The sequence below is a fragment of the Xyrauchen texanus genome, chromosome 28, assembly GCF_025860055.1.
Source record: "Xyrauchen texanus isolate HMW12.3.18 chromosome 28, RBS_HiC_50CHRs, whole genome shotgun sequence".
Lineage (NCBI taxonomy): Eukaryota > Metazoa > Chordata > Actinopteri > Cypriniformes > Catostomidae > Xyrauchen > Xyrauchen texanus.
In genome coordinates this window covers 25,027,661-25,052,363 of record NC_068303.1, presented here as the reverse complement: position 1 = coordinate 25,052,363, position 24,703 = coordinate 25,027,661, and the positions used below count along the sequence as shown (strand labels likewise).

Genomic DNA, 24,703 nt, shown 5'->3' with positions numbered 1-24,703 from the left:
GAGAAGCGGTCAACAATGCCACTCACCACAGAGCCGAAGAGACCGGTCGGAGAGAGCGGTGCGTTGAGGAACGTGGAGCGCTCTGCTTCTCCCATGTCGGCTAGTGTTAGCCATAAGTGTCTCTCGGTCACAGTCAGCGAGGCCATGCACTTCCCTAGAGCTTGGGCTGCAGCTTTGGTAGCGCGAAGGGCGAGGTCTGTCGCGCTTCGCGGAATAGGCGCGGCCAACATAGGCGGAAGTTGCTCTGCAGGCCTTAGATGGGAGCACAGGCTTGGAACGCCATCTCGCGGAGGGCGGACAAAGGTGTGCTGCTACCGAGTCCTCGACCGGGGGGATGGAGGAGTAGCCTCTCTCAGTGGCGCCGTCCACCGACGCGAGAGAGGTGGAGACGTGGGAACGGGTCCTGGCTGAAAAAGGAGCGTTCCACGACTTTGCAAGCTCCGTATGTAATTCCGGCAGGAAGGGAGTGGCCCGGGCCGCGGGTGTAGAGTGGCGATGGCTTTGAAGAAAGCAGCCGTCGAGTCTGTTGGGTGGAGTGGGGCAGTGACCACTCGAGCCCGAGGCGGTCGATGGCCTGTGTGAGGAGGCGTGTTAACTCTCCTTCGACTCCGGCGCGGGTCCTGCTGGATTCCTGGGCCGAGGAGGAGGCTTGGGAGCCTGACCACTCCTCGCTGTCCGAAGCCATGATGGAACAGCGGCCCTTATCCTCTGCCTCGTCATCCGAGATGGCAGCAGTCGCGGCCGCTCGGCGGCAACTGCGCATCCCGAGGCGGGGAGGGTGAAAGCGATGCTCGAGGGAGAGGCTCCGGCGAGGCAGTCGCTTCAACCACAGTTTCCGGCAGCCTTTGTGAGCGGCGCTTCTTCCTGCGCGGCTGAAGGTAAGGTGGCGCGGCGGTTTCTGCTTTGAGCGCTTCGAGTCGAGCCCGCAGGGTCGACATCGGTAGCTCCTCGCAGAAATCGCATCCGCCCTCAGTGAGGGCGAGCTCTGCGTGCCCCAGTCCCAGGCAGAGAGCGCAGATGATGTGGCGGTCTCCTGTGCTGAAAAAATCAAGTGCATAAAATCATGCATTTATGGGTCAGGAGCTTGACTCGGAGCATGGAATGATTGTTGGTGCAAGATGGGCTGGTTTAGGCCTCATCACAGTACTGCACTTATCAGAGTTACAAATGACTTTTATCATTTGACCACAGCTGAATTTCACTTCTAGTGCTTTTAGATCTTAGTGCTGCATTCGACACGATAGATCACGTCATTCTCTTGAATAGGCTTGAGAATTATGTTGTCATTTGTGGAGTTGCATTAGCATGGTTTAGGTCCTATTTTAGGAAATAATTAGAGTCATCTAGCACTTATGAAAGTAGACTTTTGCCCAAAAAGCTGACAAATTGAAAAATGAGTGTGTCTCTTTGAACCTTGCTGTAACAAGAATACTCAAGCACACACACTTGTGCTGATAAGGGAAAAAAACAATGTTGTAAGTGCAAACCAAGCAAATAGTTGGTCATAGTCAAAAGGCAATTTTCACCAAGTCATCATTTACTACCGTCAATAATGAGAACAGAAAAATGAAAAAAAAAAAAAAAATTTATTTTTCTTTATATTAATTTTCATACACTGCAGACAAGTAGCAATTGATTACAGTTAGAGTACCCTTTGTCAGTTAAAATGACCATGAACAGCTTAAAGCTCTGTACAGGCAGGGTGTACAAGCATCGTTCATACTGCAATTCCTGCTGGGAAACCTTAAAACATAAAAACTGAATAAGTAAATAATTTCAAAAATATCTGTCCCAACATAATATGGTTCCAGAAAATGGAAACAAAATAAAAGCACTGCATACAAACTTCCACATGAAGTGCATTAAACAAAAACATATCTGGTTACATGCCATAAAAAATAAAATAACAGCATCCAATTGCATTAACTACTACACATTGCAAATTACAGTAACATTATGGACCATCACAAACAAGATAGCTGTGGTGGCTTGTGCCTAGTTGGAGGACAAAATTGCCCAGAAAAGATCTCAAGGCACTGGGGTTTCTGAGAAGTGAGCAATTAATTGATATTGGCAGCAATTAGGAAGTGCCGTGCCCTGCCCTCCATGACTGGTCAGTAGCTCACACTTGGTGTTGAGGCAAAAGACTAGGTAGCTTCCTTGTGAAACTACAAACATCAATAAAATAGACTGCAAGTACAGAGTATTACTTCAATGACAGACAACATATCTACCAAGATAATACTGACAATTTATTGGAATCTGAACATACATGGGGTTTGTGTGTGTGTGTGTGTGTGTGTGTGTGTGTGTGTGTGTGTGTGTGTGTGTGTTTTATTTATTTGGCCATGTTATTATGCCATAATAATGTTTTTAAACTGTTTTAAACTGCGGTGAGTTCAGACAAGAAGACCAAGCAAGCAAGTTCAGTAAAGGTTTCCCTGGCCCATTAAATAAAGCCACATTGATTTCAATGCATCCCTCTTTATGCAGTGAACAAACGGAGAGACACCCAGAACATCTGCATGTTAAAGCTCAGTTTAATAAACTGAGGTTTTATGACTTACTTTAGCCTATAGGAAACATTCCAAAAGTGTAATCATGATCATTTTTCTTTAATCAGATGCTTTCATACTTAAAATTGTCAGATTCATTTGGTGGTTTTGATGCTGCAAGATTCAAAGCTGTCTAGGGGTTAAAATGCAACATCCAAAAGGAAGTTCATGTATTCAGCATTTATACTGAGAGGAAGGTCCCCTCCCATCATTCTTTCAATGCATTACTGCACAAAAACTTTAACCTGGGTTAGTTTGCTTTCCCAGGATGGAAACAGACAGAAATAACTGCAGACAGCACTGGTGAAATAAAAACAAAGACTATTTTGTAAGAGACAATCCAGAAAATTTTTGAGGGAGCGACATCACAAGGGTGCAGGATGAGTGGGCGTCAGTCTGCTGAGGGGAAATTGTTTTTAATGTATTTAATTATTATCCCATATTTTCTATATAATATATATAGTTAAATCAAATGTTTGCTTTATACACAGTTAATCAAATGTACTTAATGCACAAGTGATTCATTTTTAATGATGCACCAGTAAATCTACAAAACAGGACAATATTACCATGAAAACTCAAGGCGCTGGGGTTTTGGAGAGCAATAAATGGAAATCAGCTGATATATAGATAAGGAATCTGCCCTCTATGACTGGATAGAGTTTGAACTTGGTTGCATCACACAACGCAATATTCTTTGGCTCTACTCCACCAATAGTGCAGGATGGGTGGGTGTCGGTCTACTGAGGGGAAACCAGTGAAAGACAAATGCAGGATACACATGAGAAAACACGCGAGGCATTCATGAGAAAATATGAATCACTATTCAATAGAGAGGAGCTTGCTTTGAACATTTCAGAGGCAGACATATTGTTCACTATTGAACAAACCATCAGTAATGCCCTCAAGTCTGAGCTCACGCTAAACAAACATTTCCTCAAATCTGTTAAAAAAAATGAAACAGTACATTTTAAAAATCAAAGCATCATACATTGCTTTTCCAAGGCTTTGCCAAGTTCAGTATTTCCTAGTACTTAGACCTTGATTAGTCCAGGCCATGTACGAGTTTACCATGTTCTGGGAGTATGTCTAAAAACTGTATAATAGTAGATAACAGAGATGAAGAGAGGGATACTGGAAGTTCAAGATAAGCCTAGGAAGCCAAACAGAAGCGGCACCAGGAAAACACAGCTGTAGGCCACAGGGCCATAGACTATAAACCGATAGGAAATTTCCACTTTTTCATGTTGTCTGGCCTTCCGCACGTCATCCGAGGGCACACCGAAGAGCTTGCAGGCCAATGGGATCGCCACCACCTTCATGGCAGCCCTAACAGCCAGAAGCACGGCCACTCCCACCAAGAGCCGCATGACTGAGCGCCCCAGTAAGGCTCCGTCGATCAGGGGTAGGGTGAGCGGTAGAGCTTCTTCGGGATGATCTGTCTGCAGGACCAGTTGGTGGGCCAGACGGGATGCCAGAGCAGTTCCAGCAGCTGTGGCCAATGCCTGGGCAGTGTCACCACGGGAAGTGCTCCATGAGTCCAGGGAGAATGCCACCAAACTGAAGCCAACATGCACAAGGACAATTACCAAGGGGGCATAGCTGTGGGTTAGGTAGAATGTGTCAATGTCATCCAGCATGGGTTGAATGACTGCCAGGATGAATATGCTGTAGAGGAAGCCTGTGATCACCTCCTGGAAGATACGAGGACATTAAAACAGAGATGAACTAATGTGTACAAAATGATACACAACATACATTTCAGCATAAATATGAATGGACAATCCCCCCACAATTTGAAGTTTCTCTGCAAATCTTGACATGAATAAATCTTAGCCACTGGTTAGAACATCCTTTTTTGGCATACTTGCTATGCTCCATTTATTATCAGTCGTATTTTGCCAAGTTATTCAAACACAAGCAATAATTTAGTGATTCAAACCAGGAACCATAAAGTCAAACATTTCATTGACATATTTGTTGACACTTGTTGTTTAACAAACTTCCAATTTTAGACAAACTGCCATTTAAATCTCATTGTTTATCCACTACTGGCCAGGCAAAAACATTAGTGATGGTAGTGAAAACAGGTATGGTATTACTTATTAAAGGTCACTGTGCAATATAAATGGTGGAGCCATTATGGGAGCAAGAATCAATTGTATACAGAATTAACAAGGTATCCATAATTTATTGGAACAACAACCCCTTATTCAAATGTTGATTATAGTGTTTTCTTTTATTATACAGAGTCTACTAATACAAAGTCAGGTGTTACTTTAACTAGGGATGTGCTACAGTGGTTGACTAATCGTCCAACTAGTGTTGTCACGGTACCAAAATTTCAGTAGTCGGTACCAATACCAGTGAAATTTCACAATACTCGATACCATTTTCGGTACCAAAGCAAAACACAAAAACAGGTTACTAAACAACACTCTTTTAATAACAAAGTCTACAAAACATTAGCAGCAGAACTAAGAACAAAAGTATGCCATTGAGCAACACTTTAATTTAAATATATTATTTTTTAATTATAACAAAACTGAACAATGTATGCTTAAAGTATTTTTGAACACTTATATAAGATTTTCTTCAACTTTTGCAAATTTTAATTTACATTTTTACCAAGTACTAAAAAACAAAACCTAAATATAATAGAATGAATAAAAAACAATTTCCAAACTAATGTGCAAAGTGCTCTCTTATTAATAAAGCTGCATTTTGCCATTTTTCTTCATGATAAGAAATGCATATGGACATATATATAGATATTATGATTAAATAAGTTCTAATCAAGCTGCATTAAGAGTCCACGTTCGAAGGAGAGTCTCTCTCAGCCGGGTGCAGTTTCAATCTCTCCCCCTTAGATTGGGACATTCACGCAACTTATAGAAGAGACACCGACCACACAGAGAAATGCCAGTTTCTGAGTTTATAGTTATTAACATGAGCTGCTTCTGTATTATTTGAACTTTAATAAAGCTATAACGCATTCAATTTTACTGCATTTAAGATGTAACGCATGTTTCCTTTAAAGAGCTCCAGCTCCGCTTATTCCACAACGGTACATGCTTCTGAATGTACTTTTTTTGTATAATTCCCTAATACTTTGGGATCTACATAAAATAAACTGTGAAAGTTTAGAGTGCATCTGGACTGATCGGTGTAATTCTTCCTCCATCAGGCGTGAACTGCTCTCGCGCATCATTTACAGTTTATTGTGATTTCGTGTTACGTTAAATGAGATCAAACGACTATTCAACAACGAACATTTTTCTCGTCAATTTTGTATTTTCGAAGATGTCGATAATGTCGACTAAACGTTTCAGCCCTAATGCAAATGATAATATGATTTTAAACTCACCTGCATTAGTTTGAACTTTAATAAGTTCAAACTAAATAAATCTTGAATAATAAGAGCTTGAAAAATCTTGAATAAGAGCTTGAATAAATCCGGATGTCTGTCTTTCATGTGCTTAATTAAGTTTGATGTGTTTCCTCCTTTCGTCAGAAAATTGCAAAAGCAGCGTTTCAAATAGGTTTTTGCTGATCCATGATGTTTCCCTAACCTATGAATTTCCAAACCTGGCTTTTTCCACTCTACTTTGACAAGATTCAGTTGAGACTCCGCAGCAGCTTTGCTTGTTGTCATCTTTTTTCTTGTTGTGAGCGTTCGAATGTTCCCAACTCGGTACCTCCAGAAATTCTGGTATCGTAAATAATGTTTTGTTTTAGTACCGACATGGTACCGGAGTACCAGTATTTTTGACAACACTACGTCCAACAACTGACTAGTCGATTAGTGGGGTCGGGGGTCGACTACTAAAATATATATTTTTTGTTTTATGGGAGACACAATTCTAAAATTATTTGAGAGACGCAACTTCTTGAGTGTTTTTGTATTATTATAGCCTGCTGTACTTAAAAGTTAATTATAGTCAGCATGGTAAAAACCTCTGCACAATGTTTTGATCTTTAATGCTTTTAAGTTTAGTTCATTACGCACCGCTGCTTTTACAGCAATCAAAGCACCACATAAACAATTCATTACACTCTGAGAGTAATGTTCCTGTATTTTTTAGGTGCCTTTTCTTTTGCTGATTCTGTCTGACACTGCTAAAATAAATAGTTGCTGTAAAAAAGGTTTAAACTGCTCAAAGTCGTGAACTTGATATGTACATGCAATATTATCTTGCAGTTCTGTGCTTTTGACCTCGCAGCGAGGATCACCCTTGAAACTCCCAAGCTCTGTTCATGAACAGCGTCATTCTGCATTCAGGATGCGAATAAGTGGTTCTGTGCCATTCTTTATTTAAGCATTTCTTATCTCTTACTTTTCATACTTTGATAGTTTTGTGCAATAATATGTAATAATTATTTAGCCTTTTTATTTGTTGAATATCCATTAGGCACCACGTTGAAGTGCTGCACTTAGCGTCCGTATATATTCCTCTGAAACGCGTCTGATCCAGTTCACATGAACATAAATGGAGGCCAATTATACATTATTATCCTTAACACTGAAAAATACACTAATTGGTAGTTTTGCACATCTCTAACCTTAAGTCAAAACATGGATGTAAAGATGGCTGCAAGAACATGGCCTATGGATATGGTAATAATGATGTATATTTTTTAGGTCTTTATTTGGTAGGTAAGTGGCATTGTGTGGCACAAAAGTTAGTCGCCAAGTTCAGGGCATTTCTCCACCTGGTGTAAGATTTCAAAGACACCAGGCATCCTAATTCTCCACCTCACAATTTTGTAACACAGCAGCCATGTAAAACAAACTGAAACTGTCCTTTTTTGACATTTTAAGTTGATTTTGACTATGCGATAAACCTTATCTATTTTCACCTCGTCACCTGATCTGACGTGGTGCACGTTCAAGGTTTATTAGAGATTAGAGTGACCTTGAACACCTCAGGATAACATGATTATCTGATTGCTGTAACCTTCATGTGATACACTTGTACTGAGGTTTAAAAAAAAAAAAAAGGTCAGCATAACCTGCAGACAAAGGAGGAAATGCCTAATCATGAGCGATCTGCTCAGTCACATCAAGAAATCTTAGTCGTGACTGATGTGTATACTTTCAATGTACGAGTGCAGAGAACACACACTTCATACATATGGCAGATTTTTGATGGTAATGGTAATTGACAAGACCGCAAGCCAAGATCTAGACTTAGGTTCTGTAGATTTTAACTAAGATGTTTCAGACACCTTCACTGAGAACATAACATTAAATTAGCAAGGCTCCTATCACTTAAGCAACCAGCATCTGCTTTCTAAATTTGGCAGCTCCTACCAACAGCATTTCAACAGATAAAGAAACAAAATCTTTCCAAAAAAGAACAGGTATGTGTAAAGTCAGTCATCACTGTTGCTAACAGTCCAACCTGCAACCCTGATAACAAATGCAAAACTCCATATGCTCAACAAATCTTAGAGACTGTCAACATGTAAATTAGCCCCATTGGCTCCATCCAATCAGCGATCTTCTATTCTAAAAAAAAATGGAAAACAGATGCACGATAAACGGTCAGAAGATTCAGAGTCAGCAATGATGACTCACTGATTGGCTTAGTTTCAGAAACTCTACTGACAAAGGCTTCTACTGTGCAGTACATTAGGCTGCTTAATGGTTCTTCATGAATTGTTATCAAAACCTTAAGTCAAGAAGCCACAGGAAAGTTCCTAATCCTCCAAAGCAGTGGCCAGACAGCTGAAAGGCCAAGAAGGTCTGAATAATCGAACGTCATGCAACGTTACCAGTGCAACTGACTGTAATGCTCATACCCAGATAAGGTAACAAAGATTTAATCATTGAGCAAATACAATTAGATTAAATTTACAAAAGTGGCACAATTAATTCCATTATCATGCAAGCAACATGCCATTTCATGTCTTGTGCAGGCATAACTGAACAATTACAATGCAATCACAATGAAAGTGTTCTGAAAACTTTACTTACCAAGACAGAGTGCATGCCCATATAAATTCTGCTGATGCACACAAGGACACTCCAGAACAGAGCTACACTCAGTCCAAACATGAATGGGTACTGTTGAACACAGAGAGGGAAAGAGTAATAAGAGAACTGCAGTTTAATAGGTACTTAAGACATATCATCACTCTTAAAACACAGGATACGAGTTTCTTTACATATACCGATCAGCCACATCATTAAAACCACCTGCCTAATATTGTGTAGGTCCCCCTTGTGCCACCAAAACAGCGCAAAACCCGCAGCCTCACAGATGGGCTGGTTTGAGTATTTCTGTAACTGCTGATCTCTTGTGATTTTTACACACAACAGCCTCTAGAATTTACTCCGAATGGTGCCAAAAACAGTTCTGTGGACGGAAATGCCTTGTTGATAAGAGAGGTCAACAGAGAATGGCCAGACTATTTCAAACTCACAAAGTGTACGTTAACCCAGATAACCGCTCTGTACAATTGGCGCGAGAAGAATAGCATCTCAGAATGCTATACTGAGATGTGGTTTGGCTCTGTTTTGGCAGCATGAGTGGGATTCTACACAATATTAGGCAGGCTGCTTTAATCTAGTGGCTGATATGAGTGGTGGTGGTGTAGTGGCTAAAGCACAGGGCTGTTAATCAGAAGGTCGTTGGTTCGAACCCCATGGCCACCACCATTGTGCCCTTGAGCAAGGCACTTAACTCCAGGTTCTTCTGGGGGGATTGTCCCTGTAATAATTGCACTGTAAGTCGCTTTGGATAAAAGTGTCTGCCAAATGCATAAATGTAAATGATCGGTGTATAATTTTTATATCAACATGTAAATGTATTTAAGATTTATAAATACATTTTAATTAATTTAAAAAGACATGGCATCCAGAAATGCATTGTTTCTTCACGCACAAGGGTTGAATAAAGGGTTGTCCTGAAAAGCTTATGGTTTAGCCAGGGTTCGAAACTAACGCCAAATGCAGGTACATTTTTTATTTTTGGCTGGTGAATTTTGCAGTCAGCTGCCACTCTGGTTCATTTTAATCTGTACCGTGAGACAAAGTGCCATCAGTGTAGTCTGATTCCCCTACAAATGAATCAGAGCCAAATTTTTAATGAATCAACAACTACAGCACTACCATTGTTGTCAAATTCACAAATGAATGACTCTTGAGCCAGCTCTTTTTAACGAATCAACACAAATTGCAGTCAGTCAGAGCTGACTTGATGATTCTAACTGAATTAATCAACTCACTCAAAATAAATAAAGAACTGTTCTGCGTTTTTTGTACTTAAGACTCTTATTCAAGTAATTTACTGGTTATTTATTTATATGTAGTTTTAAATACACATTTAGTTTGGTTGTAGATAAAAAGGACTATCAGGCATTTAAATATTTGATAAAAAAGCAATCTTTAAAAAAGCAGTTCACATTTAAACATGCTTACAGTACAGTTTACTTGTATCAAGTTTGTTGAATAAACTTTAAAAATGCAATACAACAATTTTTTTGACTGACTGATAAATTCTCATATCTACCAGCCTAAAAAGTTAATTTTGGACCCTATGTATGTAGTAGCTTTTAGTGCAAATGATCAACCACAAATTAAGTAACTTTTTGTTACTTAACAAACAGCCATACAAATCCCAGTACCAGAAGAAAGTGGAAAGCGAAGAACACCAAGCACACAGTTAAGAGGCTAAAGAGTATGAAAATGTGTTCAGGAATCCATTAATACAAATCTGTCAAATTTGAAAGACAAAAAGAGGCAGAACTAAGCATCATTCTGAGCAAGTGTATTTAAGAATCTGCTGATCTGCAAAAATGCCTCTGGATTTCTCATTATTCAGAAAACAGATCTAAATAGCTGCAAGCAGCAATAACCAGGATTCAAGCAGCATAGTGCCTTTTAGGGCTAAAAAGATTAGTCAATGTTGTTGGCAACGTCGACAATAAAATTTGTAAAAAAAAATGTTGTTGTCGAATAGTCGTTTGACCTCAATTAACGGAACATGAGATCACATTAAACTCTAATGATGAAGTGTGAGAGCAGTACTGCAGCTTGTGCCTGATTAATGAAACACACTTTCCAAATAGCTTCAGGTGATTTAGATCGTGAAGTATGAGGAAATTGTAAGAAGCACTCTCATTGTGAAATAAAACAGAGCCGGAGCTACCGTTCCACTTAAGCAAAACTTGCATATCAGAGATTCTTTAAATGAAACACCCTGGTATTATATCTTTAATGTATCCATTATTCAAGTTCAAATAATAAGAAAGCAGGTCATGTAAATAATTACAGACTCCGAAACTGGCATTTTTCTGTGCGGTCAGCGCCGCTTCTATGGGTCACGTGAAGAAACCCGATCTAAGGGGGTGAGATTGAAACGGCAGCCGGCTCTGGCGTGGGGACGTTCGTCCCTCAAGTGCGCTTACTGCAGCTAGATTATAACGTGATGGCTCGCAACATATTGAATCATAATATGCGTGTCACTGTGTGCTTCTTATCATCCAGAAAATCAGCTATATGCAGCTCTATAATATATTTAGACTACCTTTTAGAGAATAGATCTAGAATACAAGCATATTTTGTCTTTACTGCACTCGCAAAATTACACTTATATTCAAGATACATTCTCCAAAAGCAATTCTTAACATCTTACATGTTTCAAAGTAAATTAATCTTGTTTTACGGATATTTAGATATTTTTGCAGTGAATGTCATTTAGAGGTATTTTTAAAAGATGAGTTGTCCTGTTTATTGTTAGTAAGCATGTTTAATACAACCTTTTAAGTCGGGCACAAACTGAATAATAGGTTAAGAGCTAAAGACTAATCGTTGCAATAATCACTGAATAGTCAAATAATTGTTCTAATAATCATTAGATTAATAGATTATCAAAATAATAATCAAAAAAAGATTGTTAGTTGCAGCCCTAGCTGATGGCGGCCATTTTTTGGAGAGCTCCAACTATCCCTGATGGAACTTGATGGCACCTTGAACAAAGACACTGCATGCAAAATTACAGGTCAGGCAGGTCGAGTTAGAGCCAATTTTAGGCTTTTAATTATTTTAGTGACACCAAGAGGCAGAAGAGTGCAATTTTTGTGAGTGTCCTCAGAATGTCTAAATTTGGTGATATCTCACTCTGTTAAAGATATAACCGTTTTTGTAAAAGTGGCCATGCATGCTATGTAAGTTTTGGCATACCTTTGCTATCGAAATCTAAACTTATTAATTATTAATATTGGAACTACAGAGAATCTTTCTGCACTGGATTGGTTCAGAACAGGCAAACAGCCTAGGACTAGTTCGTAAAAAAAAAAAAATATATATATATATACACATTAAAAATAAAAATCCAAACTATAGGGAAAACGAAAGGGCGGAGCAAAAATTTAGTGGGGAGTTTTAAGGTTTGTCATAATCCAAGGAATCACAGGACAAAATAATGTTGTTTGTAGCCCTTACAGTACAAAAGGTATTTTTGTTTAGTTCTCGTCTCTGCAGAATCAGTTTTAGTAAAAGCAAGAGACTGATAAAGGCTACAGAACAAGATCAATTCTCTAAGTCAAGCACAGTCTGCATTGCATATGCCACTTAAAAGGATGGCAAGGTAAATTTACATTTACTAAAATGCAAGTTGTGAATGCATACATGAATCCTAAAATGACATTATTTGACACTCATTTCCATTCAAGAGGAACGCTTATATCAGTACTTTCTGTTCTTCTTTTTAGTGCTGCCAACCCTGACCATATTGAGTTTTGAGAATAACAAAATGCTTAAATATGCTTCTTCAAATATGCAGCATGCAAGCAAGCACAAACACAGTTCTTCCTGTATAGGGATGAAGAGAAACTGATGGTAGTTTAAGGGTGGTTAAACAACAAGCATTGTAAAAGAACAAACAAGGATAGAAAACTGCTTCTATGGGAGGAGAAACAAAGGTAACTTTAAAGAGTAACACAAAGAACTTAATACATCAAAGCAGTTAACATTTTGGAATGAGATCATTAGGCAACTCTCCTAATGCCACATCACCACAAAATGTCAGAATGCATCCTCCTCATTATCATCAATCACAGCAGTATTAGAAGTATTATTTAACACAGACTTATTCACGACTATATGAACTGCATTTCAGGGCCTATTCAATACTTGATGTTAAAAATACATAATGTTAGCATTCTCTTTTTAGCATTTCATTTGTTCTGCGATGAAAATGACAAGTGATATAATGCGTATAGACCAGATGCATTATGTTACGACATTTATTAATTAACGCCCTATTAATAAAGAACCTAGAAAAAAATATTTTTCCACATCATGCACTCTTACTGTCACAACATGAAAAGCTTTATTTATCCACCTTTTTCTTATGTCCCATGATGCTTAGCGAGAAATTTGGGCGTTACTTCCATTGTCAAGTTAACACAGCTGTTGTTGCGGCGTACCTCCATTCATTCTTTTGCTTTGGTGTTGGGATTTTGAGGAGATTATTTTGTATGGACATACATAAATCACTATATCAGTGTGTTACTATATGATAATGAAAAATTATGAAGACAAAGAAAGCACGAACAAAGCTGGCACGCTGTTTCTCCCATTTGATATTTAATCTTGTCACAAACGCAACATTTTTAGCAAAATTATTGGTTGTTTTAGTGGAGTACCTGTGTTAGTTTAGGTTCAGATGTGTGTGCTTGTGCTTGTCACCCTGCATGCTCAAATCAGACAGACACACTAAGGAAGAGCTGTGATGTTCTCATCCTTGGGCATGTAATTGCTTTTTCAAATTTTCCAATCAGACGGTTATTTCCTTTTAAATCCACACGTTAATTTAAGCTTTTGTTCGGTGGGTGATTGACTGGTGAGAGATGGTGTTTTGCTGCTGTCTGGGATGCATAAGGATGCCATTTTAAACCCCAAATGCGATGTGGTTTTTGACTACCTATGTATGTGTTTTTGTGATCCAATCACAAAACATTTTGCACCCCGTTTACAATTATATTAAGCGGTAAACTTTGTGATCGGATCATTCGAAATGCAGCTTATTACCATCTGTAAACAAGGTCTTAAAATGACTGCAGTCAGAGCTAGGGAATGCTGTAGAATGACTTCCAGCAGAAGTCCCACCCACATTAATTTCCACAATAAGACCCCCAGAAAAAGGTGGATACATTTCAAGGAAATCACATCAACCATAACTGCCTTGAAAGGCTACATATTATAATGAAAGGATGGGCATTTGGTTGTTATTATTAGCTAGTCTATGTGCGATAACTGGAATGCTCTGTTGGCTTTGCTGAATGGGTTGTTTTGATTACTATGACAGATGTTCAAAATGAATACAGCAGACCTAAGCTGAATGACATATCTTAATCACGTGAGATGGGGAAAAAGTATGGATATGCACGAGTAATCAACTAGAGTACTCGTTCTGCACCGGCTAGTCGACTATTAACAACACTACTCAAATATCACAAATGTGTATTTCTTTGCACATTTCCCTGTCATGAGCAGTGCTGAATAATACTGTACTTTCCCTCTGAATCTCTGACCAAATCTTACAGTTACAGGAGTCCACTGGGTGCGCTTTGAATGCGTTTTGTTGAGTTGTTGGAAGAGAGAAGAAATGGCCCATGTACTTTTGAAAGCAAAGCCTAGTGCAGCAATAGCAATAATTATGTATGTTGATTCTTTTCAACTCTACCCTATTGAAATTCAGATCTCTTTTGGAGTCAACCAATGTACAAGGATCTGCTTTTATGGTGAAGCGATACAAGAAACTCTGAAGCTTATCAGACCGGTATGCTTTGAAGAGCACCTATTATGGTTTTTAAACGTGCCTAATTTTGTTTTTAAGGTCTCAAATCAATAGATGTACATGCACCCACGGTCAAAAAACACTTTAATTTGCTCATAATTTAAATTGCAGCATTACCCTTTTTCCCCCAGTGTCAAAAACAACTCGTTCAATGATCCGATCTAAAGGATTCATTCTAAACTCCTCCTTTCAGACAGCCTACTCTGCTCTGATTGGTTAGATGTACCAGTCTGTTGTGATTGGTCTACCACTTAATGTAGTGTTTGAGGGTGGGTCAAAGCTGTTCACAAGCAGCCAATGAAGACCAAAGGTGGGGTTTTTGTTACCAAATTACATTGTTTAGTACAGGAAGTCTGGAATTACTAATGACTAGTTTCAGAATCGGTTCTTTTGTTTGGGAGTCAATAACTCCCAAAACAATAATTTGACGTGCACTTTGACTTTTTGAAACTTTGCAGACTTTTTAAATTTACAAACAGCTATATAACACACAACATGAAAGGTAATATTTAAAAAAACATAATAATAGGTACTCTTTAAGTCTCTTAACATCTCTTAAAATCCAATTTACACCACCATTCATTCGCCTAATGCTATAAGTGATGGTTTCTATGCTTATAAGCTACCGGTGAGTGCAAATGTTTTTATTTTATTTTTTGTTTGTTTTTAACTTTTGCATATTTTTAAAACTTTTAATTCTTTTTTTTTACTTGACGCGTCTAAAAACGCTGCGCTCCCACGCTATGTAACTCTGAAATACGTCCTTCTAGCTCATGTTTCAATAGAAAAACCCCTTAAACTAGTGAACGCATTACCTCCCAACGGCAGTATGTTAGCATGAACAGAGAGAAGGGCATCGCGGTTCCGGTCATGGCGTGTGTTGATGGCATGCTGTACTCTGTGTTGTAGAACACCTCCACTTTAACCACGGGAGGAGAGGCAGGACGAGTCCATCGGACCAGATCTTTCGTGGACTGGCCGAGGAACAGCACCCAGGCCCACACCACGATGAGCTGCCGGCTGACATAGGGATCAACGTTCCACATCAAGAAGGGGAAAAACACGATGAAGAACATCTCATTGCCCAGCTCGGTACCTATGGTGAAGAGATAGAAGAGAAACTTGTTCTCGATTATGAACTCTTGCCCAACATCGCCTGTCAATGAGTTCCTGCGCAAGGGCTTCACTCGGTCTCTGGAACCCTTCTCGCTCCCGTCAGCCACCTCTGTGCTGTCCGAATCAGATATCCCGGGTCCATTCAGATCACCTAAGCATCCGTCCTGCTTAACATTCCCATCATTTAATCTTTTCCTCAGCCTTTCGCCCGGAAGTCCCTGTGTTTTAGTCTCATCAGCAGCGCTGTCTCCCTGACATTGACCCGAGAACACACCGTTGACCGAATGCTGCGACTCACTCTCGTCCGATTTGATAGTAAATGTCCCTCGGACGCCACAAAGTTGCTGGAATTGTGCGACATGGCAAGGATCTTGCAGGTATCGACAAAAGCAAATGAATCTTTCGACCACGTCGCTGGTCATTATGAAAGCGAAAGAGCTCTTTTACACTGTAGCTATATCCCACGAGCTGCTCGCGAGCCGCTGTAAACAAACGACTAGTGTGCAGAGCCGCACCCCTGACAATTTTGCACTAAACACAGCCAGATTTGAAGGTATTCACATTGGCAAACATGCAACTGCTCCTCGAATCTTGAAACCATAAACTAGGAATAAGGAAGTACCGTCCGTTATTGAGCCGGAGAGGGAGGGCGACAGATGAGGCATGTACGTAATTGAAGGCGGGACAGATGACGCACTCTAGGTCCCGGTCATTCTCTATGGAGGGCCAAATTACTTTGAAATTAAATTATTAAATAAATTATTAAATTCATAATGACATCGTTAAAAACTATTGAAATTAAAAATAAGAATTATTAATTAAATTACTAAATTAATCAATAATTTGAATTTTTGAACAAGCACTTGAATTTTATTTTAGAATAGTCTGCATGCATTTTCATTTTAGCATTATGTTTCGGTTGATTTTTCATTTAAAAAGGAATATTCCGGGTTCAATACAAGTTAAGCTCAACCGACAGCATTTGTGTCATAATATTGATTACCACAAAAATATATTCTTTACAAAACCAATGCTACTTTAACAGCATTTATTTCAGCCAACATTTCAATTACATTTTCTACAGTATATGGGTTCAAACTAAGTGATTTTCAAGATTGAACAAGAGATCTCTTAATGTACGAAGCTTAGCTATAGCTTCATTGTGAAAAAAAAAAGAATGCACCTAATCTCATTAATCAGAAAGTCCAAAGAAATAGATTTTTAAAAGGTGACGCCCACTATATATTAACTAGCTCATTATGTATTTAATTATTTATTAAATATTTATTTAAATGAGTAATATGGCCCTCCATAATTCGAGTAAAGGAGTTATAAAATGTTCAAGGGTCTGCAGACAGTATTTGCCCAGTTAAATATTCTCCTAAAACCCAGCAATTCATTTTTGCCCTCTGTGGGGGACATGAGTCTGAGACCTGTAAGTCAAGCACAATTCATGCAATCTATTTGAGTCCTACAGTACTGTCAAGAGGACACCCGGGCTTTCTAGTGACGCCACGGTTGTGGGGGTGTGGCTAACAGAGAACACAGACTTTCTTTTCAAATTGGCAGTCATTGCTGCTTTCACATTTTATGGCAACTTGGGAGGTAAGTGAGGTCAGATACATTTTTTGGAGAGATTATGTTTCTCTTGCTAATAATCTAATTATTTCTTCAATGTTAGAATCTTGACTTTAGTCAGATTTCAGAAATGTACAGTCATTTTAACCCTTTTCTTCTGGGTCTCAGGAGGATATAAAAAGAGTTGAATGGTAAAATACCTTTTCAGAGTTAAGCCACATTTAATTTTTTGACAGGAATGAGAGACTGTGAGGGATACAGTTTTTTTTTCAATGGCATGCACTGTAGTATAAAGCCCCTAGATCAGGGAGTTTCAATGCCAAAAATCCCCAAATATGATGATATCCTTGCAAGGGACCCCTATTCATAAAATATAAAGGCAGCTTTATATTTTCATCTATAAAGACCCAATTTTACTTTAGAAAAACAGGAAGTGTGATATTGTAAAGTTAACATGCTTACAAAATTTAATAATTGGCTTTATTGTACTAAAACCAAATTATTAAATATTATTGAGATTAGAGATTTTCCTTTGTTGCTATTAATGTTTGTATAAAACCTAAAGAGAATTTTGTTTCAATGACATTTAAATGTCCTTGTAAATAGCTTTCACAAAATATTGTACCAAAGCAGCTTTACTGGGAATATGATCTTACAAACACCCAGTGAGCAAGCTAAAGGTGACTGCTAAAGGTTCAAGAAATATTTATCACAAACCTATATGCATTTTTGTATTATCATCACATCTAATGTTAAAAATATATGACTGTGAATAGAATAACCGTGATTTCCAACCAGTCTTTAGAAAGCAAAAATTTTCACACTTTTTATAATATTCAGCGGATCCCCTAGCACCCCCTTGTGCCCCCTTTGCACTCCCTGAACCCCAGTTTCAGTTCCACCCTTATTTTCATTCCGCTCAATGTAATCTGGTGGCGCTTGACGTTTGACATTGTCTCTAATTGTTCAGGTATGGGTCTAAATAAGAAACCTAATTCTACATTATTTTATATTAAGAGGCACAAAGTTTCTCTGTGTAATTATTCAGGTGTAAACTAAACAAGTAGAGTATTCAGTCAAGCGTTTTCAGAGGAAGACCATTTCATGTCTCTTTGACCACTTTGTGTCATATGAAACTGTTAGCTACGAAATTTGATTCCTGTCAGTTATTATTTATGCATTTGGATGTAGAAATAAAATAAGCAGTCAATTTTGTGAACTGCTTTTAGATTAAGAAAAATTATACATAAATTCATCAATTAGTTAACCTCTTTCTTGTATAACACAAGTCAGCAATTAATTCCAGTTGAGGGCATGTATGAAAAGTTATGCTGGGACTGTTACAACTGCCCCTTAGGGGTTTGAATTCCTACAAAGAGGAGCACTACAGTAACAGCCAAGAGTGGAATTAGACGCTTTACACCGCTTATTCTCATGGTGATTGCAACACTGGTGTGACGATGTGGAGCATGCCAAAAGACACAGAGAGATCTTTGTTTTTTAACAAGTGGTCAGGTAAAAGGGTTTTCCTTCCTTTGCAAAACCAGTTTTCAATTAACCTGTGGGTTGACACTGGTTGTTTCACACTTGTGGCCATAGTGTTAAAGAGTGGCGTCTCTGATGCATAAAAGCATGATGGTTTATCTTGAGTGACCTTCGTCTTCAACTTACAGATTACGAAATTATTAAGCCATATCTTAATGCCTAATGGCATCTATATTTACAGAAATAAAGCAGGCCCTCGGTTGTATTTAATGATACATGGCCAATTGCCTGTAATGCTGCATATTTTGACTATTCAGTTACATTGACGAAATGTTACTTAGTCTTACTAAAGGGAGGGACACACCAAGACATGGAAATGTTCATCTCACATCCTTCAAAAACCCACAAAATGAAGTACTCACTCAAAACAAGGAGCCACTTTCACACGACATTTCATCAACACTGAAGAAACCAGAGGGCACCGAGATGATGTAACCACAGGTCCATAGTTTCTTTAAAAGAACACCCAGGATTTTGGGCTGTAGGTTGAATAGAAATTAAGCAAAGCATAATGAGTGCTCTCTGCTTTGATGTTTGATGCAAAATAAATAGCACAAAATACCAATTATGTGATTATGTGATGTGTCGATTCTGTAGAAACAGAACAAATATCTAAACTGGAGCCACTATAAACTCAATAATCCTTTTTCACAGGCAGGACACTAAAATAATTACACAGTAATCTGTGAAAATATACTTGCAAAATCATGCTAAAGTTCAACATATGATTTAGCTGAAAGCATCAAGAAAGAGATATGTTCCACAAATAAAAGCAAAAGATTTTATTTAAAAAAGAAATTCACATACAGTCAACTAATATCCTGGAAAAAGTGTTGAAGAGCCTAATACCGTTGCATTGGCCCTGATAATATGGTAATGCTGGATGTGGGCTCAGCAATATCCTGTATAATCTGACGTTCAGCTATCGCCTCCTTGTGGCCGCTGTGTTTCCTGGGACACTGTGGCATCATGGCTAGGGCTTTGATAGACGCTTGCTGGTCAATCGCTTCAATAAACCATTCCTGGGACATATTTTTTGTGGCTGTCCTTGATTTGGCTCATTGGAAGGTCCTGCCAATGGGCCAGAGTCAGGGACCGACACAACTTCCTTTGATGGCCCCCGATTGTTGATCAGGTCTTTCTTAACTGATGAACAAACAAAAAACTATTACTGAAAAATTTTGCAGATAGCTATTGGACACTGTTAGCTAAGAGGTTTATCAATGCAATTAAAACACTAGCATTACTCTTCTATTACTGTGTGGGTACAACATGTCAACAATAATATCTAGTCCGCCATACCCTGCTGCTGTAAACGGCCGTTTTCAGCAGTTTTGAGAAGGGGAATCTCAGTGATGTTCTTGCCAGTGCTGTGCTTCTGTTCACGTCGCTGCTGGCTGGGATTTTTAATGCAACCATCCACGATCCATTTATGCTGCATGGCCTCCTCTGGGGTCATGCGCTTCTTTGGATCCCACCTTTAAAGTGTAGACGTTCAAGGTCAGTACATATACAGATGGCATATGGACAGCTGAAAACACAATTCTCTTTTATTGTCATCAGTGAGTGAGCATACGTCAGGCAGCGCCTCAAAAAGTCCAAGAAGGTTGGATCAGTGGTCCTCAGAATACTGGCCAGAGGTCTAGTCCTGGGATGTCTTTTAGGAAAGATCACTATCTTGGGCATCCCCTTTGAATCTTTAATAGAACACAACAAACAATTTCACTTCAGCACAGTTCCAAAATTACACAACTGAAAATAATTGGAAAAAGTTTTGAGCTCACCAAAGTACTTCTCCCAAATTTCTGATTCTTCAGTAAAATAAGTAGGTGGCACACCAAGTACCTAAAGAAACACAATCATTACAAACTCAGACTTCAAATGATTATTCATGTTTATCAGTGCATATTTACCAACCACACACTGCCTTTACCTCCATAATGGAAGCCAGCTGATCCAACTCATTTTTCCCAGTGATGACTGGCCGGCCAGTGAACAGCTCTGCTATGACACAGCCAAAGCTCCACATATCTATTGCAGTGTCATATGGCTGACGTAGGATAACCTCTGGTGCACGGTACCATCGGCTTCCAACATAGGTCAAAACTACAATGGATAAAATAATAAATGGTAGGATAATGAAATACAACCTTGAACAGACATATATGATACATATGTTCCATTCTGTCCACCTCATAAATGGCAAATTACCCTCCCACAGTCTTGTTCTACACATATTTACACCTGAACACTAAAGCCCAAAGTATACTTCGGTTTTAATGTGAATGTTGAACATATGCGTACAGCTGAATGCTAGACTTTCAAAGCATCCTTCACTTGATTGTGCACGCCAATATAGGTGGTCGACGCAACTGCGCAACGACTGCTGTGAGATACTGGACTATTTTTCTTCAGGAGTTTAGACTTATAAAGGTGTATTTATATTCTTTCAGACTTGAGTTATAAAAATGCAGGTATGTCCTGACCTCCTCACACATATGCGCTCTTGAAATGCACATCCACTGTTGTTGTTTCCACATTTTCCTTCTGTTGTATAGGCCTTCTGGTGATTTAATCCTAGCACTTCTTCGTGACACGAAATTTGCGTCACCTTCTTTACACAGACGCTCAGCTTTCACATCTGACCAAAGTATACTTTGCTCTTTATTCTCCCATGTTTTAGCCATTAAAAGCTAAATTCACCTCTCTCATTCTCATAGCTGCTGCATCCAAAATCAGTCACCTTGGTGTCAAAGTGGTCACCTGGGCACAGCAGAATGTTCTCCTGTGCACCGCAACACATTCGTTTACTGCAGGTCTTCATTTCAGTCCATCATTTCAAAAGTAAACTAATACTAGTAATAATTATAATGGTTCAATAATTTGACCTCGTGAGTACGTTTACTTTTGTCAAACATTAACGAGTCCATTGTAGGCAAATGGGAACCCACCTTAAAGGGGTTTTGCATTTAACAGGGCTGGAAAAATGTTCAGTGCATGATTTTGTCTCTGATGTCTAAAATGAAGACAAAAGCCCGATGTTGGTCAACTCACAGGTTTGAGGTCACAATGGGCGATCTTCTCATTGTGAAGCATCTGCAGGCACTCCAGCAATGAGCAGGCAAAGCGGTGGACTAGCGTCTTGCAGAAACCCTGATGATGTCTCTTTTTAAGCAGATCATACAAGCTTGGTCTTTGCAGAGACAAAAAACAAACAAACAAAAAAACTAGGTTTCCATTAGAGGCTGATTGAGTTTCTCTTCCATTTACCAGTCTTGTAGTATTGTAATTCTAACCACAAAAGAAACCAACTGACCAAAACAAACCAATCCACCTGTCTGTCTTAATTTTAAACTCAAAGCAAACACTGATAGGATTAGAATCACCAATCTGATGATCTTCTGAAATGTATATTCTCTTTCACTCTCACCCCAAAAGCTCGAAGGTGATGCAGAGATGGTTGCGGAAGAAAAAGAACTCCTTCATGTGGATGACATTGTTGGAGTTATCTTTGTCTTTCTCACGCAGCGTGTCCAAAATCTGCACCTCCACCATGGCTAATTTATTAATCCTGATAAACAGCACATAAATATAGTCAATTAAACCTGAACAGTTACAAGCAAACAGCAACAAATGGTAACATTTTGCAATAAGGTTCAATTTGTTAAGATTAGTTCAAATAACAATGAACAATACTTATTAATGTAATTTAAACATATACTAATACATGTTAAAACCATAAATTGTATTTGTTAAAGGATTAGTTCACCCAAAAATTATAATTCTCTCATGATTTACTCACCTTTAAGCAATCTCAGATGTGTATGTCTTTCCTTCTTCATCAGAACCAAAATGAAGATTTGTATAAGCACATTTCAGCTCTGTTTGTCCATACGATGAAAGAGAATGAGTGCCATGATGCTGCTGGCTGTTTGACGGTCCAAAAGCCATATTTAAGCCCGCACACTGTGCGATTTTGACCTCAATTCTACCATCTGAGACAAAATTTGTGAATCCTAAAGGATTTTTAAAGGCCTGTCATCATAGGGCAGAATCGGCAATCTTACAACATTCAGCATTCACCGCTCCAATTTTATATGTATATATCTATCTATATATATATGTATATATAAAAATAAAAAGGGAACAATTTGTATTGGTATTTATGGGAATTTTTAATCCAAATCAGCAGATACAATTGGAATCAATTATAGAAATCTATGTTGTGTTTGTGCATTATCCGTAGGAAATTTGCAAATGCGATATATTTTGTGTGGCCTATAGGTTACTAATCTAAAAGTGGAGAAAGACGTACTATAAACCACCGTTTTTGTTTTCCCCTATGTAAACGGTGAAGTTTGTAATTTTTTGGGCCACAAGGCTTTTTATTTCCACAATTAATATTTGCGTGTGGACGCTCATTATTACTGTAGGCAACCTCCCGCACTCGCGTTCATTCTCAACATCTGTAATTTTTTTTGTATTTAGGATCAGATCTTATTATAGGCCTATTTGACATAATCCATCGATCTTTTTAAATGTTAGCCTATGCTCGTGATGAAGTGGTGTTGGAGCAATGGAAATGCTGATGTCCTGACTTTCAGAAAAACAAAATACTCCTACAGGGTGGGCAAATCTCGCCGTTTCGCTTCTATTCCACAATGCTCCTAACGTGAGTCACGTTGGCTGATCAGAATGATTGGGACCACAGTTGGCTACAATGTGTATTGCACAGTCTGACAAAATGTCCAAAGGTGTGCCATGGCGATCTCAATGTGTTCATTTCATGCAGTCTGACAAGCAACAATCCTAGAAATCCTACAGTGTATAACGGGCTTTAAACAGCATAAAAGTAATCCACAGGACTCCTGACGATCAATACAAATTTTTAAGCAAATCAATATTTTTTATTTTTTTTACTGTAAATCATCACGCTTACGTCACGTGACAGCTCTGTGATGGGTCGAATGCTGGCAGGAAGCGTTTTTTAAAAGTGAAAGTTTTAATTATTTTGACTGGAGTCAATTATAAATTTTGGGTGAACTAATCTTTTAACATTAGTCAATGCATTAGGTTTGTTCATGATACCTAATGCATTAACTAAAGTTAACCAATGGAACCTTATTGTAAAGTGTTACCCAAAAGCTGTTTTGTGTTTTCGATCTAAATTTAAGGAATATCAATGAGAAAAATGAGTGCAAATATACATAACACCAAACACAAACAATTAAGATGTATATGCTCTTGTCTTTACAACTCTGAACTAAAGGGAAGTGAGACATGATGTGAGATACCGTTCATTGCAGCGTACTATTTTCAGAGCAACCATCTCATTGGTCTTGTGATCCAGACATTTAAGCACTTGGCCAAAGGTGCCTTGACCAATCTCATCCAGCACCTCATAACGATATGCGACGTGGTCATGAGCAACCTGTAAACAACACAACAGGATACATTAGATATGCACCACCAAGAGATAACACGCATGCAAAGGTTACAGCTATGTCAACTGACAGATTTAAAACCAAACTCTGAACTAAATTTGATATAACAATCAGTCAATCATTATTGTTTTTAAGTATTTGACTGTTACCTTAATGTAATGACCACCCTCATTATCATAACCAGAGTTACAGCCATTGTAAATGGACCCTGCAATCTTTAGTGCTTTCAGGCCAAGGTACCAGATCTCTGGGTATCCCATTATCTCATTCCGCTCAAAGTCTGTTAGCTTTTGTCCATAAAGCGTCAGTGCATCTGGCAAAGTTAGGTGGCAAAAGAGAAACATAACCCAGTAATGTGTTAAACAAGGTAAACTGTAAAATAAACATGTTGTGAAAAGGCTGTAAATCATTTAGTATGTGATCATAGGGGAATAAACTGAGATTTATATTAATTCAGCTACAGAAATTATCTTAACTAAAATTCAAATGACTGAATTCAAGCAAACCAGAATCTTATATTTTTATATACATTACTGTGCAAAAGTTTTAGGAACATAAGATATTTCACAAAAACATTTGTCTTAATTTTAAACTCCCAAACATTTCTTTAGCAAATAGAATACAAGTACAGGGAGCTCTGCAACAGATAGCATGG

General features: G+C 38.5%; 2 protein-coding genes across 2 annotated transcripts; both read right to left on the bottom strand.

Annotated features, from left to right (window-relative positions):
* Window positions 1–1,593: 1,593 nt before the first annotated feature.
* On the bottom strand, window positions 1,594–16,111 carry sgpp1a (sphingosine-1-phosphate phosphatase 1a). Its single transcript, XM_052095574.1, has 3 exons — window positions 15,181–16,111; window positions 8,536–8,625; window positions 1,594–4,249 (listed from the first exon to the last, which is right to left on the bottom strand). Exons 1-3 carry the CDS (start codon window positions 15,901–15,903, stop codon window positions 3,698–3,700), a joined length of 1,365 nt encoding a protein of 454 aa, XP_051951534.1. The 5' UTR covers window positions 15,904–16,111; the 3' UTR covers window positions 1,594–3,697.
* A 3,466-nt stretch (window positions 16,112–19,577) lies between these two features.
* On the bottom strand, window positions 19,578–24,392 carry LOC127621699 (dual specificity tyrosine-phosphorylation-regulated kinase 4-like). The gene is made up of 10 exons (XM_052095421.1): window positions 24,198–24,392; window positions 23,899–24,035; window positions 22,035–22,175; window positions 21,659–21,797; window positions 21,308–21,389; window positions 20,538–20,710; window positions 20,389–20,449; window positions 20,181–20,301; window positions 19,907–20,082; window positions 19,578–19,750 (listed from the first exon to the last, which is right to left on the bottom strand). Exons 1-10 carry the CDS (start codon window positions 24,390–24,392, stop codon window positions 19,578–19,580), a joined length of 1,398 nt encoding a protein of 465 aa, XP_051951381.1.
* Window positions 24,393–24,703: the final 311 nt, after the last annotated feature.